This window comes from Erythrolamprus reginae, chromosome 2 (assembly GCF_031021105.1).
Source record: "Erythrolamprus reginae isolate rEryReg1 chromosome 2, rEryReg1.hap1, whole genome shotgun sequence".
NCBI classification, from domain to species: domain Eukaryota; kingdom Metazoa; phylum Chordata; class Lepidosauria; order Squamata; family Dipsadidae; genus Erythrolamprus; species Erythrolamprus reginae.
The window spans coordinates 12,239,685-12,259,094 of record NC_091951.1 but is presented as its reverse complement, the minus strand read 5'-3'; the positions used below and the strand labels follow the sequence as shown (position 1 = coordinate 12,259,094).

Below are 19,410 nucleotides of genomic sequence, written 5' to 3'. Positions count from 1 at the left end.
ATAATAATAATAAATAATAATAATAAAGACCTCTAATGTTTTTCCAACTCTGTTGTTGTTGTAGAATAACAGGAAGTAGGGAATTAATTTGGTAAGATGACAACACCCCCACCCCCCAAAAAGGATACACTTTCATTTTGAAGATTACACAGGAGCCTTTTTATCCTGAGCGAAGATCTGACCTGGAACATAGAGTTCTTGGGCTGGAAGGGAACTCGGAGGTTATCTAGTCTAACTCTCGGCTCAAGGAAGGGGAGACCTTATACCAGTGTTTTTCAACCAGTGTGCCGTGGCACACTAGTGTGCCGCGAGATATGGTCAGGTGTGCCACGAAGCTCAGAGAGAAAGAAAGAAAGAAAGAGAAAGACAGGGAGAGAAGGAGAGAGAGAGAAAGACATAGAGGGAGGGAGGGAGGGAGAGAGAAAGAGAGCAAAAAAGAGAGGAAGGAAGGAAGAGAAAGAAAGAGGGATGGAGAGAGAGAGAGAAAGAGAACAAGGGAGAAAGAAAGAGAGAGAGAGAGAGAGAAAACAAGAGAGAGAAAGAGAGAGCAAGAGAGAGAAAGAAAGCAAGAGAGAGAGAGAAAGAGAGGGAGGGAAGGAGAGAGAGAGAAAGACATAGAGGTAGGGAGGGAGAGAGAAAGAGAGCAAAAAAGAGAGGAAGGAAGGAAGAGAAAGAAAGAGGGATGGAGAGAGAGAGAGAAAGAAAGAGGAAGGAAGGGAGAGAAAGAGGGAGGGAGAAAGAAATAGAGTGAAGGGGAGGAAGAGATAATTTTTTGTCCAAACTTTTTTTAGCCGCCCTCCCCCACTCAATGTGCCCCAGGGTTTCGCAAATGTAAAAAATGTGCAGCGGCTCAAAAAAGGTTGAAAATCACTGCCTTATACCACCCCAATCAAATGGTTGTCTAGTCCATTTTTTAACATCTCCAGTGATGGAGCACCAACCAACTCCAGGAAGGAAGCTATTCCGTGCATTAATGGTTTTCAGAGTCGCTTCACTCCGCCTCTCCCCCCCCCCCCAGCGCCAAATAATCCTGCCGCTTTTCTCAGCCCCGCTGTTCTGCCCCCTCAGCCCCCCCATAAGCGTAATCCCTGGAAGATTTCCTGATTGAACTTTCGCTTTCCCCCCACCTCCCCACACCTGTGCGCCCCGTGACATTTGCCAAGGAAATACTGTATAACGAGACGGGGACACTTTTTTTCTATTGGTTGAGCTTGGGCCAATCGCCAGCCGGCTCTGGATTGTTGAACTGTGGATCAACGGGAGCGCCCTTTTGTTTTTTTTTCTGTGCCCCTTCAGCAAATCTGGGCGCAGGTTGTGGATCGCCGTCAGGATGGCTCTGCGCTCTGCGCCCGTCTTACTCCTGGTGTGGGTGGCAGTGGCTTTCCGGGGTAGCAGCTTCGGTGAGTCCCTTTGAGGGCGTCGGGGGTTCCGCCCCCTTTTTCTCCCCCTCCCGGAAGGGTTAAAGGGAATCTTGATTCGGTCCTCTTTCTAGTCCGTTCCCCTTTCCCATCTGGATCCTTTCGGAACGGCCCTTAAAGGCTAATTGGACTCTGTTGCCTCCCATCCCAGCACAGCGGCTTTGGGAGCGGGACAACGGTCGCCCCTCCAGGGGCCAGGCAAGTCTACCTGGGCGACCCCAAGGTCGAGGTTGCCGGGAAGCAGCGTTTGCAGGACATAGGTCGATTCACACACCCCTGGCTGCCTTCACCCAGCCCCTCCGCCTGGGTCGGCTTTCCTGTCTTTGGGCGGGTGGGGGTGGAGGGGCTTTTTGTCCCCCCCCCCCCCCGGCTTCTGGCGCTGGGAGGACCCGGGCCGTGCCCCGGAACACTCGCGTGTTATTTCCAGGCTTGGAAGTGGGTGCAATGGAGCGACTGGGTGAAGGTTGCAGTGTGAATGCTGCAGGGTCAGAGTCTAGAGAGAAACGGACCTTGGAATAAAAGGAGGGCCATAAAGATGTACGTGCATTTGCAGCTCCTCGGCTCAAAAAAGGAGAAATTCAACATGTTGAATCCCAATGTGCTCTCCTTGTTCTCTATTTATGTTGCCTCCAAAGTGAAAACTCAGAAAAAGAGGGAAAACACTTATCTTAAATTAAGTCTTTGGAAGGTGGGAGGTGTCTGCTTAGCTGAAATGATAAACATGGGGTGGGAGATAATATTCCCTCTTGGCTATGGAAGCAATGCCAAGCTTTCTGAGACAACCCAAGACAGAGATCTTGGGGTTTTGGTGGACAGCTCAATGAAGATGTCAACCCAGTGCACAGCAGCAGTTAAAAAAGCAAATTCCATTCTTGGCATGATTAGGAAGGGAATAGCAAATAGGTCAGCAAGTGTTGTGTTGCCTCTGTACAAATCAATGGTTAGACCACAATTGGAGTACTGTGTACAGTTCTGGTCACCTCAACTCAAGAAGGATATAATGGAACTGGAAAAGGTACAAAAAAGGGCAACAAGAATGATCAAGGAAATGGAGCACCTCCCTTATGAAACCAGGTTGCAATGCCTTGATCTCTTCAGCCTTGAAAGATGAATGTTTTTTTGTTTCTCCTGGAGGGACCAGATGGGGGTTCCTGCTGTGTTTTGAGCTTCTGAGGAGGGAGCCCCCCTTCTCCCTGTGGGGCCCCTGCAGCCTCCTTGGGGCAGAGACTGAGCAATGCAGAAGGGGGTGAGGGAGGCCTTGCTGGAAGGGGGGGAACAATTGGAGGGAAGCACACTCCATAAAAGCCACCTCTGCCGTCAGGCATGGGGAAATTGATTCCCCTGGGCCGTTCCCGCTTTATATATGGTTTGTATGAGACGTATGATTGTTTTTTATATTAAGGGTTTTTAATTGTTTTTAACTGTTGGATTTGTATTGTTCTGTTGCTGTGAGCCGCCCCGAGTCTTAGGAGAGGGGCATCAAATCAAATCAAATCAAATCCCCCCCGATTAAGAAGGGAGCGGGTCACCCTAAACAGAGCGGCCGGGCGGGATTCCGCTGATGCAATCAAGGCGGCATGGTACGCGCATCTTGCCGCCTTGAGCGCCACTTTGTAAGTCTTAATAAACGCTCTTACAAGTGTTCGATCGGATTCAGACTTACTCTTCCTCCATCGCTTCTCTAGACGTCTCTTCTGGCGTTTCAAGTCCCGGAGCTCCTCGTTGAACCATGGAGCTCTACGGGGTCTAGCGCCATGGAGAGGTCGCAAAGGCGCAATCCGATCAAGAGCCTCCGCTGCAGCCTTGTTCCAGGCTTCCGCAAGAGACTCCACCGAACTGTGGATGAGTGCATCTGGAATAACCCCAAGCGCCGTCTGAAAGCCCTCTGGGTCCATCAGGCGTCTGGGGCGGAACATCTTGATTGGTTCCGCCTCCCTGCGGGGAAGGATTGGAGCCAGGAAGTCAAGCCGTAGTAGAAAATGGTCTGACCATGACAAAGGCAACACTTCTAAGCCCCTTAGTCTCAGATCATTGCTCAATTGCTCAGAGAGGAATACCATGTCGGGTGCGTGTCCTCCCTCGTGAGTCGGACCCTGTATTACTTGAGTCAGGTCCATGGTTGCCATGGTGGCCATGAACTCCTGTGCCAGTCCAGAGGCTTCGCCGAGTGACGGCAGATTGAAGTCCCCCAAGACAATAAGTCTGGGGAACTCCACCGCCAACCCGGCTACCTCCTCGAGCAGCACAGGCAGGGCTTTTGACACGCAGCTGGGAGGCAGGTACGTGAGAAACAAGCCCACCTGAACCCCTAAGTCCAACTTCATCAAGAGAGACTCACAACCCGCAATCTCTGGAGCAATGAGTCCACGTAGGCAAAGGCACTCCCTGGCTATAATAGCCACTCCTCCCCCCCTTCCCTGGGGTCGAGGTTGATGCCATATCTGAAATCCAGCTGGGCAAATTTCAGAGAGAGGAACTCCTCCCTCTGGGCCCAGCCAGGTTTCAGTAACACATGCCAGGTCGGCCTCCTCATCCAGGATTAAGTCCCGGATGAGGAGAGCTTTATTTACCACCGACCTGGCATTAAGCAGCAGCAACCTGAGCCCAGGGCCAGAATTACACTCATCACCAGTACCCAAGATTGAGCTCACAGAGCCAGAACAAGGGACCGTTATTAAGCAACGGTCCCTCGTTCCCCTGGAACGGCTAACTCTGTGGCCCCCGCCATATCTGCCTCTCCCCAGCAACACCAGAATATTCTGACCCTCTGTCACCCCAGAGATTAGTGCCCCCTCCCCTCCTGCCTCTCCGGCGTCAGGTGGGCCAAGTCTATCATTCATACTGTTTCCATTTGTCACATTCATACCATAATCCCACCCGCCCCAACCATTACATTCATACCAATCATTCGTCCCATATCTACCCCAATCATCCATTAATTACGAAACCACCTAGCAATATTAAAATGAATTAAATTAATAATAATTAAAATACTAATAATATATATCACAATATAAAATAGAGAATAAAAAAGTTCATAGATTAATAGTTAATAGTATAAAATCAAGGCTTAGCTATGAATTAAAGTTGGTAAAGTGCAAGGTTCTAAAGTGCTAAAAAATACTGTATAGGAAATAATTGAAAATCAACTATCCATCAAGCCAGCAATACTGACACCAGTTCTTAAAGGTGAGTTCTGGGGGGGGGAAGAATTGATCAGGGGAAAAATGTTGTTGAGGGAGAAATCTTGGCATACTGTTGTTAAGTTTTTGGTGCCAGCCACTGCCACTGGCTGGCACTCTCAGGTCTTTCTCTGGGTTCTCAGTCACTCCCACTCCTCTGCTCTTACAATGCTTCCAGGTCTCCAGACCCTCTGCAGTCTTATAAGGTCTTAATAGAAACTCCATGTGGGCTCAGTAGGGCGAGCTTCAGGCACTGCCTCAGACTCAGTTCCTCTTTCCTCCTTCCTCTTTCTTTCCTCTCCTTCCTCCCACTAGTTCATTCCTCCATAGTCCCTCCAGCGCCGGGTGCTCCCACCATGCAGCTCCTTGGCGTCTCGGGTCCATGCAGTGGGGGGAGGGCAATTTCAGACGTCGCCCCTCTTTCTCCCCTCTCTCCTTTCCTCTCGGTGCACGCTCTCTCCTCCCGTCAGCTGTCCTTCCTTGCACACACGAGACCCCTCCAGGGGACTGTCAGCTTCAGGAGACCTCCTCCAAAAAAGGCTTCCCCCAGAGTCTGGGTCGTCCAAGCCAGTTGTTTCTTGGTTGGCTCCCTCTCCCTCTCCCTCTCCCTGGCCGTCACGGTCCTCCGCTCTTCCCTTCTCCGACTCACCCGACTCACTCCCGGCAGCGCAGCTCAGTTGTAAATAGCAGCCGCCATTCCTCCGTGTCTCCGCCAACCCGACTCCAGGCGTGTTCGTGGCCAAACAGCTCGCCACCGTCACGAACACCGCCGAATCTAGGATTTCTGGAAACGGGGACACTTCGCCTCCCCAGAACTTCAAAGCAGTTGCTGACTCAACGGGGGGTTCCTATATTTTTTCTTTGATATTTAGCCGTAGTCCGGTGGAGCTATATTCCACCCCCTCCTCCCACCGAACCCTTGCAGAGTAGTGCCGAGGATTTTAACACGTTTTTCGCTGATAAAATCGCTCAGATCCGGGCGGACCTCTACTCCAATTGGAAAACAGAGTCGGCTGACAACGAGTCAGTTGAGGTGACTGGGGCCCGTACTTGTCCACCTGTCTGGGAAGAGTTTGATCTGGTGACACCTGATGAAGTGGACAAGGCCATTGGAGCTGTGAGTTCCGCCACCTGTCTACTGGATCCGTGTCCCTCCTGACTGGTTTCGGCCAGCAGAGAGGTGACACGGAGCTGGGTCCAGGAGAATATCAACGCTTCCTTGGGGAGGGGATCTTTTCCATCATCCTATAAAGAGGTGCTCATGCGCCCCCTCCTCAAGAAGCCTTCCCTGGACCCAGCCGTACTTAATAACTCCCGGCCAGTCTCCAACCTTCCCTTTATGGGGAAGGTTGTCGAGAAGGTGGTGGCACTCCAGCTCCAGCGATCCTTGGAAGAAGCCGATTATCTAGGTTCCCAGCAGTCGGGTTTCAGGCCCGGTTACAGCACGGAAACTGCTTTGGTCGCGTTGATGGATGATCTCTGGCGGGCCCGGGACAGGGGTTTATCCTCTGTCCTGGTGCTTCTTGACCTCTCAGCGGCTTTCGATACCATCGACCATGGTATCCTTCTGCACCGGCTGGAGGGGTTGGGGGTGGGAGGCACTATTCTTCAGTGGTTCTCCTCCTACCTCTCCGGTCGGTCGCAGTCGGTGTTAGTGGGGGGTCAGAGGTCGACTCCGAGGTCTCTCCCTTGTGGGGTGCCTCAGGGGTTGGTCCTCTCCCCCCTGCTATTCAATATCTACATGAAACCGCTGGGTGAGATCATCCAAGGGCATGGGGTGAGGTATCATCAGTACGCTGATGATACCCAGCTTTACATCTCCACCCCATGTCCAGTCAACGAAGCAGTGGAAGTGATGTGCCGGTGTCTGGAGGCTGTTGGGGCCTGGATGGGTGCCAACAGACTCAAACTCAACCCGGATAAGACAGAGTGGCTGTGGGTTTTGCCTCCCAAGGACAATTCCATCTGTCCTTCCATTACCCTGGGGGGGGGAATTATTGACCCCCTCGGAGAGGGTCCGCAACTTGAGCGTCCTCCTCGATCCACAGCTCACATTAGAGAACCATCTTTCAGCTGTGGTGAGGGGGGCGTTTGCCCAGGTTCGCCTGGTGCACCAGTTGCGACCCTATCTGGACCGGGACTCACTGCTCACAGTCACTCATGCCCTCATTACCTCGAGGTTCGACTACTGTAATGCTCTCTACATGGGGCTACCTTTGAAAAGTGTTCAGAAACTTCAGATCGTGCAGAATACAGCTGCGAGAGCAGTCATGGGCCTACCTAGGTATGCCCATGTTTCACCAACACTCCGCAGTCTGCATTGGTTGCCGATCAGTTTCCGGTCACAATTCAAAGTGTTGGTTATGACCTTTAAAGCCCTTCATGGCACTGGACCAGAATATCTCCGAGACCGCCTGCTGCCGCACGAATCCCAGCGACCAATTAGGTCCCACAGAATGGGCCTTCTCCGGGTCCCGTCAACTAAACAATGTCAGTTGGCGGGCTCCAGGGGAAGAGCCTTCTCTGTGGGGCCCCGACCCTCTGGAACCAACTCCCCCCGGAGATAAGAACTGCCCCTACTCTCCTTGCCTTTCGTAAGCTCCTTAAGACCCACCGGTGCCGTCAGGCATGGGGGAACTGAGACATCTCCCCCGGGCATATACAATTTATGAATGGTATGTGTGTATGTATGTGTGTTTAGAAAATGGGGTTTTTAAAATGTTTTTAGTAGAAATTTAGATTTGTTATAAATTGTTTTTCACTTTGTTGTGAGCCGCCCCGAGTCTGCGGAGAGGGGCGGCATACAAATCTAAATAAATCAAATCAAATCAAATCAAATCAAAAGTAAGTTAGTTTTGGGAGCCTGCTCTCTCTCTCTGCTTTCCTTTTCTTCCCCTCTCCCCAATCTCTCTGCCTCCCCCCAACCCTTCAGGCCCTCCAGAAAATGCTCCTTTGTCTCTCGGTCGCTCCCTCTATAACCTTCTGGTTTTTCTTTCTCTTCCATCATCTCCCTCTTCATTTTCTTATTGTCCTCCTCCGCCCTCAGTTTTCTTCTTCTTTTTCCTTCTTTCCAGACCTCACAATGGGGCCTTCCATGCCCCACATAGCCTCAGGGTCCATGACTGAAGCCCTCTAATTCTTCCCCTCTGGGTCCTTTCCAGGCGCCTCCTCCCACTTCATGAAGTATTTCTACACTGCTGTCTTGGAGCCCAGGCAGGGGCAGCCCCACTTTGTCGTTGTGGGGTTTGTGGACGGTCAGGTCTTTCTTCACTATGACAGCCGCAGCCGGAAGTTGCAGCCTCGAGTCTCCTGGATAGAGAAGTTGAGGAAGAAGGATCCCCAACACTGGGACAGAGAGATCCGGAAAATTCGTGGCCAAGACGAGATGTTCCGAGCAGACCTGGAGAACCTGAGAAGTCGCTACAATGACAGCAAAGGTGAGTGATGGGTCGGGTGGCTCCTCCGGCCCCATATTCCCCTCCCCAGGAACCAGAGAGGGCAGAAAGGGGGGGTCCCTTCAAGGGGAAAGACTGCTTCCACAGCTTTTAAATTGTCTTTTTAAAACATGTTTAAATTTATCCATCTTCCTTTCTGAATGTTGATATTAATATAAACTGAGGTAAAAAGAGACCGAAATCTCCCCCTCCCTCCCTCTGACCTTGGTGGATCTCCTGCTGTGAGGGAGGAAGGGGATCACAGGTGTCTCCCACCCCCAAAGAAAGGCAGTGGATCCTAATTAGATCCTGAGGGAAGCAGGTGATCGTCATTCTATCTGTTTCCACACCAGAGAAATAAGGGATCAAATGCAGATCCACCTGGGAAGACTAGATCCATTCACCCCCTATTTGGAGGGACAAGGGGCCCCCAAATGCCGGGAGCTTCTGCTCATCCTCCAGTTGGAAGGAGGGGCCAGGAAGACCCAAATGGGGTGGGGGCTCTTGGGGGGGGCACAGGGCCAGGATCCTCCCAATCCTGAGAGGGAAAGACAGAGAAGAAAGGATCCTCCATTTGGGGCCCTTGCAGAGTCTCTCAGAGCCTTCGTGGCTTCCCATCCTTGGCCCCTCAGGCTGAACTCCTGCCCTGCCCTCTTGGTGGGGCTGCCCTGGAGGGGGGGGGAGGCCTTCTTCAGCAGCCCCTCCCCCCTTCTGCCATTTTTGGGGGACAAGTTTCATCTTCAAGCAAATGTGAAAGCAAATGTGTGTCTAAAAATAGGCTGCTTTGGGCTGAGGTAAACCTTCTCGACAAACATCAGCCATTTCCCCTCCTTTCATCCCAAGGAGCTGCAGCCCCTAAGAGCCGGGAGGCAGCAAGGGAGAAAGTAGAATCTCTAGTTTACTCCGGCGCAAAACACCCACTCCACGCAGACACCAGAGCTCTGCCAGTCTTGCCCTCTATCCACTCCAGGATCTCTGCAGATCCTTCCAGGCACCCTGCTGGCCTCTCAGGGGATCAGAACTGGACCCAGAGGGCTCCCCCTGGTGGAAAAAGACCAGCCAGAATGGAGGGGAGCCTCCTTTCCAGGCTAACCAGCAACAAATGAAGTTCTCTGGCTGAGCAGAAGATGCAGAGAAAGGATCCCCTCACCCAACATTCCTGGGTGGGGGAAGGGAGGGAAAACACTGGTCAGTTTAGTTCAACTGTCCTTCCAGGTGGTTTTTCCCTTAGATTTGAGAGTTCCTGGCGTCCTTCCTCCCTCTCAAGCCCAAACAGGAGTGGAAACATTTCAGGATTTCCTTTTGGTTTTTTCAAAGATTCAGTTTTCTTTTAAATCCAACAATCTGGTCACTTCATTGTCTAAATATCTTCTCCAGGGCCTTGCAAAGACTGTGGACTTCAAGCTCATTTCAAAGGCCAATAACCCTTCGGGTGTCCAGATCAGACTGGGTCACTTGCTGCTGTTGCTGAGGAAAATATTCCTTTGTGGCCCTTCAAGGCTTCATTCCCACATACACTAAACCATGGTTTGTTTCTGGTTAACCCAAAATTGGAACCAGCCCTTATGACTTGGTGCTGTTGGTGAACACAGAGATTTATGGTCACAGTGATCCCTGCAAGCTTTTATGTAGATCAACAGATCCTCTTTGAGACCACCAGATTCTCATTCCCTCTTTGCAGCCGCAGATCCAGGCTCCTGTTCCCTCTCTGGGATCCCTTCCTTTCCCCCCAGAGGAACAGCAGAGAGAAAGATGGAAGGATCTCTGTCCCTCTGTTTCTTTTTCCACTCCTCCTTCTCTCCGTCTCCCTTGGGATCCTCTGCTGCTTTTTCCAGATTCCCTTTTCCTGGGAAGGTTCAGGGACTCCGTCCTGGGGGGAGGGGAATGCAGGGAGGGAGGGGGAGGGAGGGGGGAAGGGAGGTTAGTGATGGGGGCTTCCTTTCCCTTGGACTCTGGGGAGGAAATGGGGGTGTCAGTGTCAAAGTCCCTGCAGGAAGGGGGGCAGCTCTGTCTATCTTCAGGACTACGGAAACCATCCTCCTCCTCTTGTCTTTCAGGCCTTCACACATGGCAGATGATATGTGGCTGTGCGCTCCAGAGAGATGGGAGCAAAGGAGGGTTTCGGCAGTATGGCTATGATGGTAGAACCTTCATCACCTTCGACAAAAAGACCCTCACTTGGGTGGCTCCTGACCCCCAGGCCCAGCTCACTCAGAGGAAATTGAACGCTGATCCAGGAAAGAATCAAAGATATAAGGCCTACCTGGAGGAAATCTGCATTGAGTGGCTGGAGAAGTACCTGTTCTATGGGAAGGAGACGCTGCTGAGGACAGGTGAGCATCTGAATGCAGACTGGACTTTCCTCCTTTATGGCCGGATCTCTTGGACACATTCTACATCTACATTGATAGGAATAAGGAGATTGTTGACCATTTGAATAGCTACTTCTGTTCAGTTTTCTCAGAAGGCACCTTACAATATAATACTCTGGATGAATACAGCATTGCTTCTACCTGTAGGGATTCAGCTCCAGTGATCTCAGAGGCCGATGTCTTAGAAGAAATTGGATGATTAAAGATAAATAAGGCAACACGTCCAGATGGCATCCACCCTAGAGTTCTTAAAGAACTCAGATCTGTCATTGCTACCCTGTTTAACCAATCCCTTTTAACAGGAGATATTCCTGATGATTGGAGAATGGCCAGTGTTGTGCCTATCCACAAGAAAGGTAGTAGAGAAGAAGCTGGTAACTACAGGCCAGTTAACTTGACATCAGTTATAGTTAAAATGATGGAGACTCTACTCAAAAAGAGGATAAATCAGCACCTAAAAACCAATAACTTATTGGACCCAAACTAACATGGCTTTACTGAGGACAAATTATGTCAGACTAACCTCATTGAGTTCTTTGACTAAGGTGTTGGATGCAGGTGGTGCCGTAGATATTGCCTATTTGGACGTTGATACGGTTCCACATAAAGAGCTGACAGATAAATTAATCCCTGGATAGTTCAGTGGATTTGCAGCTGGCTGAAGCTTAGATATCAGAGGGTTGTTATTAATGGCGAGTATTCTGAGCAGAGACAGGTTACAAGCGGTGTGCCACAAGGGTCTGTTCTGGGTCCCATTCTTTTTAATATGTTTGTGAGTGACATAGGGGAAGGTTTGGAAGGGAAGTTTTGCCTATTTGCCGATGACTCTAAAGTGTGCAATAGGGTTGATATTCCTGGAGGCACCTGTAATATGGTAAATGATTTAGCTTTACTAGATAAATGGTCAAAGCAATGGAAACTGCAGTTTAATGTTTCCAAATGTAAAATAATGCACTTGGGGAAAAGGAATCCTCAATCTGAGTATTGCATTGGCACTTTTGTGTTAGCAAAGACTTCAGAAGAGAAGGATTTAGGGGTAGTGATTTCTGACAGTCTCAAAATGGGTGAGCAGTGTGGTTGGGCGATAGGAAAAGCAAGTACGATGCTTGGCTGCATAGCTAGAGGTATAACAAGCAGGAAGAGGGAGATTGTGATCCCCTTATACAGAGCGTGGTGAGACCACATTTGGAATACTGTGTTCAGTTCTGGAGACCTCACCTACAAAAAGATATTGACAAAATTGAACGGGTCCAAAGATGGGCTACAAGAATGGTGGAAGGTCTTAAGCATAAAACGTATCAGGAAAGACTTAATGAACTCAATCTGTATAGTCTGGAGGACAGAAGGGAAAGGGGGGACATGATCGAAACATTTAAATATGTCAAAGTGTTAAATAAGGTTCAGGAGGAAAGTGTTTTTAAGAGGAAAGTGAACACAAGAACAAAGGGACACAATCTGAAGTTAGTTGGGGGAAAGATCAAAAGCAACATGAGAAAATATTATTTTACTGAAAGAGTAGTAGATTCTTGGAACAAACTTCCAGCAGACGTGGTTGGTAAATCCACAGTAACTGAATTTAAACATGCCTAGTATAAACATATATCCATCCTAAGATAAAAATACAGAAAATAGTATAAGGGCAGACTAGATGGACCATGAGGTCTTTTTCTGCCATCAGTCTTCTATGTTTCTATGTTTCTATCAATGTGAGATTCCCTTTGATCTCTCCTCCCCTTAAAATTGGGGTTGTGTCCCTTGGAAAGAGGCCTGGAGCAGCCTCAGATTCAGGGGAGCAGAAGAGGATGCAGAAAGTAGAGAGAATCTTCTGTGTTGTGGCTGTTTTGAGAGGGACCTTAAGAGACCATCTCCACTCTCCCTCCCCTGAAGGGAGCAGCCCAAGATCAGCCAGAGGTCAAAGCAGACAGAGAGGAATTTCCTTGGACCCTCAATTTGCTGCCGGAGGTTTTTCAGGCTGAGTCCCTGGGAAGGACTCAAAATCAGGAGTTCTTGTGGTTGAGCGTTTTCCAGATTCGGAGCATTTCCCAAAACCCCTTGAGATGCTTCAGGTGTGGAGGGGGAAATAGGGGGAGAGTTTCCTGCCCCTGATTTTCTCACCCACCTTTCAGTCTCTGGAGGGGCTCAGAGTCAATTCCGGTGTTTCCGCAGAGCCTCCAGTGGTGACGATGAGCAGCAGGACGGAGGTGGAGGATGGGATCGAGACGCACGTCTGCCGGGTCCACGGCTTCTACCCCAGGGAGATCGATGCCTCCTGGATGAGGGACGGGGAGGTCTGGTTGCAGGACACCTTCCATACATCTGTGGCCCCCAATGCGGATGGAACCTACCACTACTGGATCAGCATCCAGATCGACCCCAAAGAGAGGGGCCGCTATCGGTGCCACGTGGAGCACGACGGCCTGCAGGATCCTCTGGACTTGGAGCTGAAGGGTGAGAGGCTGCAGGGAGGGAAAGGCCGGGCTCTTTGGCAGCCTGGAGGGGGGTGGGAGAGAAATCTGACCCCAGATGTGTCCAGATGTGAACATACCTGAGCTTTAATCCATTGGTTTTTCCATTGTTTGAGGTTGGTAAAGCTGCAGGGACCAGACCCTAGAACTGACTTCAGGGGATAGAAAGGAAACTACAGAATCCTATCACAATACTTGGCTGATCCTGATGAAATGCCCTTAGATCCTCTCTTAGGCCTCCCCTGGTTCTTCCTCCCGGCAGAAAGGCAGCAGTTACACTGAGCACCAGAAATAGATTTGCTTTTGTTTACAATTCCTAAAGTGGAAGAATCAGGAGGAGTCTGGTAGCCCCTTTTCTGAAGGCAAATTTTGATTAAAAATTGAGAAACTGCAGCTCATTTCAGGCAATGCAGAGAGTGGCTGGGCTGATGCAGGAGTTAGAAAAGAGGCTTCCAGTTCTGAGTTATTTCCCCATCAGAGACTAACAGGCTTTCCTGCTTTAAAGGTTAAAAGGTCACTGTTGCTGCACTGTTGTTTGCACATCATTGTATGATGTGTGAATTTCTGAGGCTCAGCATAAAACCCAAGGAAAAAAGCCCCCTCTCAAAGAACTCTGCATATGCTCAGAAGTGTCCCTAATCTACATTGGACTCCCAAAGTTCAACAATTCAAATTGATATTCTGGTTTTTTATTGATGATTGTCACCACGATACAGGAAATATTCATATTTAATTGCTCTTTCTCTCAATTCAGAACCCACCGATTCAAAATCCAACCTTTGGCTCATCATTGGTTGCATTGTGGCTGCTCTGGTTGTGGTGGGTTTGATTGCTGGGTTCCTGGTGTTCTTCAGTAAGTATCCTTTTTTGGGGGAGTGATGGAGGGAAGATGGGGAGATTCCCCCCCAAGTCTTTCCCTTTGGGGAGCTCCTTCTGGCCCTCCTTCTGTCCTGTTGTCCCAGGCCTCTTGGGGAGCATCTGAGATCTCAGCCTCTTGCTGGGACTTCAGTCTCGGTTCAGCTGAGTCTGAGATTCAGGCAGTCTGAGGTTCTTCTGAGTGGGGAAGAGGCCTCCCAGTTCCTCTGTCCCCCTCAAAGGCTTTGATCAAAGAGCAGCAGAGAAGGATTTCCATGGGAACCTCCCTCCCCTCCCAGCTGCTTCCCCCAATTCCCCTCCATCCATCTCAGAGGCAGCAGGTCTCTCTTGGGGCAAATCAGGAGATACATTTGCATTTTGAAGATCTTTCTGTCTTTATTGATGGTACAAAGCGACTGTGAAATATCTCCTGGGGTTCTTCCACTTACGGAGGGAGAGTTTGGATGATCTCTGGTGGATTCTTTTGAGCTTTCACTGATTTTTGTCCTTGCAGAGAGACGTCAGGATGGCTACAGAGCAGCATTAAGTGAGTGATTTGTCCTCTTTCCAAGTAATCTCCAACTTAGAGCAGGGACCAAAGGCTCCATCAGTTGAAGGGTCTGTGTGTATGTGTGTGTGCTTGCATGTGCCATCTTCTTCTTCCTCTTAAGAACCTAGTTGGGGAAGATGGGCCCCCTTTTCCTTACAGCCAGGCTGTTGTTGGAATTGCAATCCTCAAGGAGAAGCATCTGTGAGAAGGAAACTTCAAGGTGAGAAGATCCAGCTAATAAAAGGTCCCTCTGACTGAGAACATGCTCTGTTTCCCAAGTAGGCAGAAGGGAAAGGCTTTGCCAAATGAGAGTCAAAAGTGGTCATTTTGAGGAAAAGGGAACTTGGGGGATGCCAGCTGGATCTCCTCTTGGTCTCCCATCACAAAGGCTCCCTAAGTAATAACTGGTTACAAGAAACTTTGGATCCATCTCTAATTTTTTAGGTCAGCTCTGCCTTCTGGCTTAGTGTGATATACATATAAATTTTAAGACTTATTTCCGATGCCTTTTAGCCAAAACAATTTGGTCCAAACTCTCTCCATGTTTTTGTGAGTCTTTGATTGTGTGTGAGAGAGAGAAAGGGAGGGGGAGGGAGAAAGGGAGGGAGAAAAGGAGGGAGGGAGGGAGAAAGGGAGGGGGAGGGAAAAGGAGGGAGGGAGCTGGGGTCAGAAAGAGCTGAGCTTCTCCACCTCTAAGCCAAGAGAGAGACTTTCTCACCCTCTTTTTCTTTCCTTCTTTTCCAGGAAATGACAAAGGATCCAGCAGTTCAGACCTGGGTAAGTGGGAGGGAGCGACTCCTGCTGCTGCATCAGCCATTCTGTCTCTTTGCAAGACTTTGGGGGGATGGAAAGAGGGAAAGGCCCCCACTTTATAAAGCCCCCTCCATTCATCCTGCCTGGGTTCCATCTGAGTCTGGTTCTGATGGAATAATAAGAATAATTGGAGCCACTTTGGCTTAGTGGTGAGGGCAGTATTCTGCCTGACTGGTTCAGGCAATGCGTAACAGTCCAAGGAAAATAAATCAAACACACACGTGCTCTGCTAATCAGCAAACTTGTATTAAATAAACAAAAAAGGGTTACTCAAAACAGTTCGTAGTGTCCGAAAACAATGCAAGGCTTACTTCAGCCGCATACAAAAACACAGGAAAAAACAAACAAAGATAGTCTGGAATGAGCAAAGACGCTTCAGGAGTCCTTTTGAATCTTTGGAGCAAACAGCAAGTCCCAGAGTTTTCACCTCCCACTTGTCTGAAAAAACTGGGTTGAAAACTCCAACGGCACGGAACAGAAACTTCAGAGCAGGAACCACAAAATAACACAGATAAAAAGCCACAGTTTGCCTTGGCCTTTGTTCCCTTTTATCCATTTAGCCCTCATTAAGGGAACCACACCCAGCCCAGGTGCTCCTATAATGACTTGTAATACTTCTTAAAGCGATCCCTTCTTTGCATAGCTCTTCGGCTACGCAGATCAATATATTGATCTGCAGAAGAACTCAGAGACGAAAGACTGTCTGAGGGATTGCAGGCCAAATCCCCTGGGCTGTCTGCTGAATCCTGCGTCCCAGTGGCCTCGTCCTCTTGGCTGTCTGCCACATCCTCCTGGCTGTCTGCCACATCTTCCTGGCTGTCTGCCATGTCTTCCTGGCTGTCAGCCAGGCTTTCGCATTCACTTTGTGCCGCGTCTCTCCCATCTGTGGGAGCAACGGCTGGCCCAGGCCCAAACACAACAGGCACAAGATTAGGCCGAATTCTAGTCCTGCCTTAGGCGTGAAAGCCAGCTGGGTGTCACAAAATCCTCTCTCCTCTCACTGCTTCATTCTGTGGAGGAGAAGGGAAACTTTCTCTGTTGAATTCAGGCAGGGGAGGCAGCCCAGAGTCTGCATGGTGAAGCCTTGGCCCCCATTGGAGGAAAAAGGCTTCCATTCTTTGAGGGGAAATAGGGAAACCACTGGCAATGCCATGATCCCTAGTGGCATAGCTGAGACCTGGCTGACTCTGAAACAGAGGGGTGTCCCTCTTTCAGAGATGGGTTTAGGATTTGGCCCCAACTGAGAGCCGAGGGCAAGGGAAGTGGGGTGCAGTGGTCATCTGAGAATCTCTTCTGTCACTCAGGATGCTCCCACTCCTCATTTCTGATTGTGACTCCCTGATTCTGAAGCTGAGCTGACATGATGGACTTGTTTCTACTGTACCAGCCTCCCTAATACACGTCCACCTCCCTGCCTCAGTTGCTGGTGGCCCTCTCAGGGTTGGCATGGAGTGCCAAGGATTTTGGGCAGACTTCAATATGCCATCCCTATCTTTGGTCTCGGAAGGAACCCAGGAATTTATGGCCTCCATGGTTTCTGTGGATCTCTCTCAGATCGTCCTGAGTTCCAGTGGTCACACACGGGACATGATCTTGTTGTTGGAGCAAAGGCTCTGATGGGGGAATCTTGTTTTTATTCATTGTTTTAAATATTTTACATGGCAGTTTATTGAATTTTACTGTAAGCTGCCTAGAGTCACTTTACTGAGGTATGTGGGATGGAAGTTGTCCTCCTCACAGGACAAGACATTGATTCATTCTGTGTCTTTCTCTCCAATCTAGGGAGCAACCTGTCCATTTAGCAGCCCCCTTGCAGGTGAGTGGAGTGTTGGGGGCTGTGGGGGGGGAGAGGGAGGGGGGCTTTGGAGTCCAAGGACCAAGTGAGGGTGAAGATACTTTGGAAGTCCCTCTTCTCTCTCCTATTCACCTCAAACATTGGAAAGGAAGGGATCTGGGGGAGGGGGCTTGAGGGAAGGGTCTTCCTGCCCCCAAACGCTGATCCTCTGGCTGCTCTCAGGCTCTTGATCCAACTAAACCTTAGATACTTTCTCCCTCCTCTTTGCAGTGGACACTCCCAGGATAAAGAGAGAGGAATGAAGATGGATCTGCCTCCCCCTGAATTGGGCCAGACTCTTAGGAGACTCTTTCTGCATGCGGGAACCAGGATAGATTTTTGGATCTTTTATCACTGAAAGATTATCACTGAATCAGTAACCTTTTTTATTATGATTGAGGAGCAGAGGAGAAAAGAATATATTATATGTTACTAATTGTTGAATCAAAAGATTTCTAATTGGATTTTGTAGATAATACAGTGGTACCTCGTCTTACGAATGCCTCTTCTAACGAATTTTTCAAGATATGAGCCCAATGTTTAAGATTTTTTTACCTCTTCTTCCAAACTATTTTCACCTTACTAACATAAGCTGCAGCTGCTGGGATGAAGGGGTTTCTTTTTTTTTCATTTTTGAAGAAAGAAAAGGGAGGGGCGGCTTGGAGAGAGCGAAAGAGTTTGCACTAAGAAAGCAAGGAGAACTGGAGTGCTTACAGAGGTAATGAAAGGGTGTATTTTGAAGAAAGAAAAGGGAGGGGCGGCTTGGAGAGAGCGAAAGAGTTTGCATTAGGAAAGCAAGAAGAACTGGAGTGCTTGCAGAGGCAATGAAAGGGTGTATTTTGAAGAAAGAAAAGGGAGGGGCGGCTTGGAGAGAGCGAAAGAATTTGCATTAAGGAAGCAAGGAGAACTGGAGTGCTTGCAGAGGCAATGAAAGGGTGTATTTTGAAGAAAGAAAAGGGAGGGGCAGCTTGGACAGAGCGAAAGAGTTTGCATTAGGAAAGCAAGAAGAACTGGAGTGCTTGCAGAGGCAATGAAAGGGTGTATTTTGAAGAAAGAAAAGGGAGGGGCGGCTTGGAGAGAGCGAAAGAATTTGCATTAAGGAAGCAAGGAGAACTGGAGTGCTTGCAGAGGTATTGAAAGGGTGTATTTTGAAGAAGGAAAAGGACCCCCCTTGCCTTCCTTCCTTCCCACTCACCCTTTCCCCTAACCTTGCTTCTTCCATCCCCCCCCTTTCGCTGCTCCTCCCTGCCCTCCATTCGCCTCCCTTCTAAAGTTTGGGATTTTCCTGAAGGATTTGCACACTTTTACATTGATTCCTATGGGAAACATTGTTTCGTCTTATGAACTTTTCACCTTAGGAACCTAGTCCTGGAACCCATTAAGTTGGTAAGACAAGTATGACAGTAGTTTAAAATAGGTACTGTAGAGTGCATAACCCCTTTAATGGGCTTTTTTCTTAGTGGATAGAGATTAGAGGTTAAAGATGAGGTTTTAGACATGGGTTTATAGACAATGGGGTGAGGAATAGAATCAAGAGAGATTTATAAGTTGTTAATATTCATTATGCTTTTGGGGGATAAAGGTGGGAGGTTTTTTTTTCTTTTTTCCATGTTGGTTTTGTTTAATGTAATATTCGATGAAACTAGAAGGGTGCATTTAGAAGTGAGTCTTCAGAGAGGGGTGGAATAGGAATCCAATGAATAAATAAATTTAGAGATTTTTGTCACTAAAATAGTTTATGTACAGTGACACCTTGTCTTACAAACTTAATTGGTTCCGGGACAAGGTTCTTAAGGTGAAAAGTTTCTAAGACGAAACAATATTTCCCATAGGAATCAATAGATAAGCGATTAATGCGTGCAAGCCCAAAATTCACCCCTTTTGCCAGCAAAGCGCCTGTTTTGTGCTGCTGGGATTCCCCTGCTGGGATTCCCCTGCAGCATCACAAAAACACGGAAGTCCGGAGGTGGGTTTTCCCATGGAGGGGAGCCTCAGGGGAATCCCAGCAGTGCAAAAACGGGTGCTTCACTGGCAACGGAAGTCTGGAGGCGGGGCATCCAAGCGGCGGCGGTGGGTTTGTAAGGTGAAAATAGTTTGCAAGAAGAGGCAAAAAAATCTTAAACCCCGGGTTTGTATCTCGAAAAGTTTTTATGACGAGGCGTTTGTAAGATGAGGTATCACTGTATTTTTAACTGATTTTTGCACAGTTAATATATCATTATGTGGTAACACAAATTTTGACAAATAATCAATATAGCGAGTGTAGCATTGGACACTGATTTTTTTATAGATTGCTGTTTATGGATTTGCATGATTTAGAAAAACGGAACATGAGATCAATTCCACTGTCAGGCTGCTACCTCCACATATATTGTAATTTTGCCAAAATTGTTTTCTGAAAATAAGTGATTTCTTTTTCTCTTACCTAAGTTGCATGTCTGAGGTGGTTGAAATTAGGAGGGATTTTACCCTCCTTATTAATCAGAG

The 19,410-nt window shown here is 48.8% G+C and overlaps 2 protein-coding genes across 3 annotated transcripts in view; both read left to right on the top strand.

Moving 5' to 3' along the window:
• Positions 1-17,183, top strand: part of LOC139159732 (major histocompatibility complex class I-related gene protein-like) — a 65,783-nt gene extending 48,600 nt beyond the window's left edge. The window contains exons 8-9 of one of the 2 annotated variants that reach the window (XM_070737092.1): positions 16,872-16,905; positions 17,155-17,183. In XM_070737092.1, the coding sequence (XP_070593193.1) occupies positions 16,872-16,891 (20 nt within the window). In that variant the 3' untranslated portion in view covers positions 16,892-16,905; positions 17,155-17,183. Of the gene's footprint in view, positions 1-16,871; positions 16,906-17,148 lie in introns of both variants that reach the window. The other variant, XM_070737091.1, reaches the window with a different exon arrangement.
• On the top strand, positions 1,264-15,151 carry LOC139163195 (major histocompatibility complex class I-related gene protein-like). Its single transcript, XM_070744155.1, has 7 exons — positions 1,264-1,400; positions 7,762-8,037; positions 10,092-10,367; positions 12,573-12,854; positions 13,626-13,724; positions 14,241-14,273; positions 15,021-15,151. Exons 1-7 carry the CDS (start codon positions 1,331-1,333, stop codon positions 15,149-15,151), a joined length of 1,167 nt encoding a protein of 388 aa, XP_070600256.1. The 5' UTR covers positions 1,264-1,330.
• Positions 17,184-19,410: the final 2,227 nt, after the last annotated feature.

Coding starts and splice junctions, on each gene's coding strand:
- LOC139163195 (XM_070744155.1), top strand. CDS start 1,331: ATGGCTCTGCGCTCTGCGCCCGTCTTACTCCTGGTGTGGGTGGCAGTG. Junction 8,038..10,091: donor TCGCTACAATGACAGCAAAG/GTGAGTGATGGG, acceptor CTTGTCTTTCAG/GCCTTCACACATGGCAGATG. Junction 13,725..14,240: donor TGGGTTCCTGGTGTTCTTCA/GTAAGTATCCTT, acceptor TTGTCCTTGCAG/AGAGACGTCAGGATGGCTAC.